Below are 5,435 nucleotides of genomic sequence, written 5' to 3' on the forward strand. Positions count from 1 at the left end.
TATTGATAAATTAGTCTATTCTACTCATTACGAAATTAAAAACACACATAAGAAAATTTTGGATGATAAATTTATCCACAAATGTCATATAAAACATTCCGTTTGTTTTGACAAAAATATTTAATGCTTAGATTAAATTGTCACTTTTTCACAAATTCAAATACAAAATTTTATTTTTTTCATCTTTTAAAAAATAAAATATGAACGTATTATAAATTGAGAGAATAAAGGGACAGTTTACCCAAAAAGAAAACAAAAAACGGAGCATAAACGATGCGTTTATGCAAGATATCCCTGGCAGCACGGTACATCGAATTACGGAGTCAGTCGTGGTTGGCCTCCAGCTAGCTCCGTTGTTTGACTGAAGAATCACCATCTAGTCATGACACGGCAGAAATAGAATTCAGGTTTGAAGTCAACGAAGAATTCACAACCACGACGCCCTGCATCGCCACGTGCCCCTCTGGGTCCCACCTCGAAACCACAATAATCCCCAAAATTCTATCCTCTCCCTTTTACCGATTCGGAACCAAACAAAGCCCTAGCATGAAATCATCCTTCGAAGAAAAATAATTCCAATCAATCCTAGAATCCAATCCCTCCCCTTTGAATTTGATGCCTCCTCGCATTCAATTCCACGCTCTGGTGGCATCATCATCATGGATCGTGGTAATAACAACAATAACGGCGTTGTTGTTGTTGTCGTTTGGGTGCGAACGGGGACACGCTCTGAAGGTGCCGTTTAGAGTAAACGACGTGCTCCCCGTGCTGCCGCGCGAGATCTCGTGGCCGGTTCTGAACAACCTGCACAGCGCCGTCGACCTGCTCCCTTATTTCGTTGGGTCCCTCACTCCTGCCAATGCCTCCGTCAAGTGGAAAGGGGCATGCTTCTTCGATAACACCGCCAAGATTGAGTTCGCACCCTCTTTGGAGGGTGCCACTCTCTATCTCAAGGTCATCTTCCGAATTTTATATTTGTTTAATTACCATAGCATGTTTCTGCATTTATGAATATACTAGAATCAAGATTAGTAACTTTGATTGAAAAAGGTATCTTTTTTATTTTTCTTTTTACCTTGCTTAGTTCATGACTGAGGTTGCTGGGTTACTCCCAGAGGACGCATTTTGGATAGTTAAGAATATGACGCATTTTGGATAGTTAAGAATATGTCGCATTTTGGATAGTTAAGAATATGTCGCATTTTGTATAGTTAAGAATATGTTATTAATGTAACTACTAGTAGTTGTTGCTGGGTTACTCCCAGAGGAGCACTAATGACACATTTTTTTCTCGTACACTTTTTATTATTATTTATTAAAATTTTAGGTTTAATAAGTATGTATTGTCTAGTTAAATTTTTACATGATCAACTAATCAGAAATTATTCCTTATATGACTTTTAAGGTAGTTAACAAACTTACGATACCTAATGGTTTCCGATTGTATGACAATGCAAAAAACTTTTATACCTAAGGTCCTAATTATTTACTCTAAAATTTGTTGGAAATTACAAAAATCATTATTTACTCTAAAATTTGTTGGAAATTACAAAAATCATGAGTGAGGTTTATTAGATTAGATGTGAAACTCATACGACTTGGTGATTTTTAGTAAGTTCTATTTTCAGCAAATACTAAAGAATATATTCAAAAGAACGTAGTAGAGATTATATTGCTAGCATTTCTTGTTACCACATAGCTTGTGTCGAATGTCGATTCAGTGAAAAGCTGTAGGTTGGATTTTCTTAATTGGAAATTTTTAATGTGTTTTCTGTTATGCCTTATGTTGCTTGATGATATGGATTATACGTTTCCTTTGCTGAAATATAATTGTTCTTTTTTACAGACAGAGGCTGCACATAGCTGGACCTGCATGGATTTGTATGTTTTTGCAACACCCTACAGGATTACTTGGGACTACTACTTCTCTTCACGAGAACATACCTTGAAGTTTGACTCGTGGGAAGAGCCTGCAGAGTTGGAATATGTAATTTTTCTTTTTCTTTTATTTATTATAGTTGTAAACCTGTTTTAAAGCTCTCAATATCTTGCTGAATTGAACAGGTGAAGCAGCATGGGGTTTCTGTGTTTCTCATGCCATCCGGGATGCTTGGAACTCTGCTTTCTCTGATTGATGTTTTGCCTTTGTTCTCGAACACTGGTTGGGGTCAGAAAGCCAACCTGGATTTTCTGAAGAAACACATGGGAGCTACATTTGAGAAGCGCAGCCAGCCTTGGCGTGCATATATAGATCCTGCAGATGTTCATTCAGGAGACTTCTTAGCTGTGTCGAAGATCCGGGGTAGGTGGGGAGGTTTTGAGACGCTAGAAAAGTGGGTTACTGGTTCATTCGCTGGTCATACTGCGGTTTGCTTGAAGGATGAATGGGGCAATTTATGGGTTGGTGAATCAGGGCACGAGAATGAAAAGGTATTAAAGTGATTCGGTTTTTATAATTTTTATCATTTTTCTTTTAACATCATTGATGTAATCATCTAAATGCCAGTTGAACAGGAATTTTGTAATTGTTCCATGGTTGTTGGGGGTGGTGACTGGTGACTGAGCTATGTTTTATTTTAATTGATTATAGAAGCATAATATGTCTTTGTGCAGGGTGAAGAAATAATAGTGGTAATTCCCTGGGAAGAATGGTGGGAATTGGCTCTTAAGGATGATTCCAATCCACAGATAGCCTTACTTCCCCTGCATCCAGAAATACGAGCAAAATTTAACTCCACTGCAGCATGGGAATATGCCCGGAGCATGTCTGGCAAGCCATATGGTTATCACAATATGATATTCAGTTGGATTGACACTGTAGCAGACAACTATCCTCCACCTCTTGATGCTCACTTGGTAGAAAACTTGTTCTTGTTACTTATTAGTTAAATGTATCATAAATTAATTAGTAAGTATACAATTGAACCAGCAAATTGTGTTGTGAACAACATGCTGTTTTGCCAGTAGACTATTGTGTATTTTATGAAATGGTTTAAGTTTGAACTGATTGCTACAAGTAATTTAAATCTTTCTACATGGGAAACAGTCTAAGGAAGAAGTAGTTAGTGCTTATGGCTTTAGAAAGCCATTGATGGATCCACGGGGAAGATGACAATGGGATGGAAGGACTATGTTGGCATCTAGGATTTTAGTGATGTTACACTTCTTTGTGTTGATATATGCATGTTTTTGTTTTCTCCTACTAGAGAAAGGGTTCTTTCTTGCTTGCCTGTATTTGTGCACTGAACCTAGTAGTGCATGAGACAATTTCCCTACCCTGCCTCTGCCCCTGCATATCTCAAATACAAAGGAGGCATCAAATTAAAATTTTATTTATTAAGCTGGTTCTGAATGGAAGTCTAGTTCTGAATGGCATGTTCTCTGTGCAGGTAATTTCTGTCATGTCTATGTGGACTAGATTGCAGCCAGCTTATTCGGCAAATATGTGGAATGAAGCATTGAATAAGCGGTTAGGGACTGAGGTAAGTCTTGGCACTGGTTTAAACATTTCTGTGGGAAGAATAGTATCCATTTGCTCTAAATGTATGTAGTGTTCTTTCCTTCTTTTCCTTTTTCCCTAAATAACAGAAGGGATTCTTTAAGACAGGAAAATTTATAAAGAGATGGGACATGGGAGGAAAAGTAATCCTCCAAGAAAAAAACGTGCTTAAAATTCTTACAGCATTTTGCCAATCAAATGAACCAAAGTGTAGTCTTTCTTTCGGATTTGGATCTTCTATGGTGAGCAGAGTGCACTTTAGAGGATAAAGTGCAGTAATAGCCATTACTTAGAAAATCAATAGTTGAGATTGTAATTAATTTTAAGATTATATATATATATATATATATATATATATATATTTTATTATATCATAATTCTCAACCATTGATTTTCTAATCAATGATTGTGAGTATACCTTATTCTCTAAAATGCTTCTCCTCACTTTAGAGGAGCCAAATCTCTTTAATTTCTTTTACTTTATGGGAACAACTCTGTCAAAACCAGAAACAGACTTATTCTCTGAAATTGAGGTTTTCCAACAACTGCAAAGTGTGTTTCTGTTGCTATTCGATAATTTCAATAAATTCAAGATGGAAATTCTATGTCTTTTAGTTCTAGTTCAGTACTTCATTTTGTATAATAAATGCAAGATTGTTCTATGAGGACTTCTTTATGAAATGCTTGACTTTGTTTTAATTTGAAACTTTTTTTGGTAAAGTTTAGATTTGACATTTTGTAAGTATGTGAGTGTTCATAGGACATGTTTGGTTTGAATAAATTTTTTGTAACTTTGTGTGCTCCTCTGGCTCTTATTGAGAATTGAATGTTTAAATAGTTCATCAGCTCATCAAGTTTATTTACCACGACAGCAGGAACTCACATGGCATATTTTGCTGAACTAATCTGGTTGCCTTTTTCATAAGTACTGGGATCTCTAATTTTTATTTGCATTCAGGGTTTGGATTTGCATGATATTTTAGTAGAGACTGAGAAGCGTGGGATACCTTTTGATGAATTACTCACCATTCCAGAACAAGACGAATGGGTATACAGTGATGGAAAGTCGACAACTTGTGTTGCCTTTATCCTTTCTATGTATAAAGAGGCTGAAGTTTTTGGTCCCATTGCTAATTCCATTCAAGTAACCGAGTTCACCGTAAGTCGTAATGTCTCTGCAAATGCATGAACCTTTCACCATTATAAAAACTTTTTCTAATGCTTATATCTTGTTATTTGCAGATTCGCGATGCATACATGCTCAGAATTTTCGAGGACAACCAAACACGCCTACCAAGTTGGTGCAACAATGAGAATGACCGGATTCCATTCTGTCAGATTCTTGGTGAATACAAGATGGAACTGCCTGGCTATAACACCTTGGAGCCATATGCCAACATGAATGAGTATTGCCCTTCTCTTCCTCCAACTTATGATAGGCCTTCTCGATGTTAGATACATCTTCTTCCATCGTTTCTATCATTTTGAATTGCCTGTTAAATTTAACTTAAGGCATCAAGTACTTTGGTGTTCTAAAATTGTCTATAAACCATTCAACACGGCATTGTGTATCTACAGCTTGATGGTCAACTATAAAAAAAAACACAGTACAAGATTGATATTTAATTAGCATGAAGGTAAGCTAACTGCTTGAATAATCGTCATTATATGAGCTACAAAGTTCATATGGTGATGTTGAGTGGTTTGGCCTTAATCTAAACTGACTTTGATGAAAACATGACCACAGAAAATCATATTGAGAGTTGGATTTGCTCAAAACTTGAAATCATGCACTCTATGATCAACGGTTCAATGATTCTTTGAAATTATGGTGGTTGCAATGGCAATGCTTCAATACGGGTCTCTTGCATTGCTTGTAATGCATGTTCCGTCATCTGTTGCATGGTCTAAGTGAAGAGAGACATTATTAAGCTCT

The 5,435-nt window shown here is 36.5% G+C and overlaps 1 protein-coding gene across 1 annotated transcript; it reads left to right on the forward strand.

The window, feature by feature from the left end:
* The first annotated feature begins 266 nt into the window (after positions 1 to 266).
* LOC114396139 lies at positions 267 to 5,219 on the forward strand. The gene is made up of 7 exons (XM_028358031.1): positions 267 to 954; positions 1,847 to 1,987; positions 2,065 to 2,430; positions 2,614 to 2,856; positions 3,390 to 3,482; positions 4,458 to 4,658; positions 4,742 to 5,219. Exons 1-7 carry the CDS (start codon positions 616 to 618, stop codon positions 4,952 to 4,954), a joined length of 1,596 nt encoding a protein of 531 aa, XP_028213832.1. The 5' UTR covers positions 267 to 615; the 3' UTR covers positions 4,955 to 5,219.
* Positions 5,220 to 5,435: the final 216 nt, after the last annotated feature.

The sequence above is a fragment of the Glycine soja genome, chromosome 18 (genome assembly GCF_004193775.1).
Source record: "Glycine soja cultivar W05 chromosome 18, ASM419377v2, whole genome shotgun sequence".
In the NCBI taxonomy this organism is placed as follows: domain Eukaryota; kingdom Viridiplantae; phylum Streptophyta; class Magnoliopsida; order Fabales; family Fabaceae; genus Glycine; species Glycine soja.

What these genes read in the sequence shown, in the direction of transcription:
- LOC114396139 (XM_028358031.1), top strand. Translation starts at nt 616, where the DNA reads ATGCCTCCTCGCATTCAATTCCACGCTCTGGTGGCATCATCATCATGG. An exon ending in GTGCCACTCTCTATCTCAAG is followed by an intron (nt 955 to 1,846) that starts GTCATCTTCCGA and finishes TCTTTTTTACAG; the next exon opens with ACAGAGGCTGCACATAGCTG. An exon ending in TTCAAGTAACCGAGTTCACC is followed by an intron (nt 4,659 to 4,741) that starts GTAAGTCGTAAT and finishes TGTTATTTGCAG; the next exon opens with ATTCGCGATGCATACATGCT.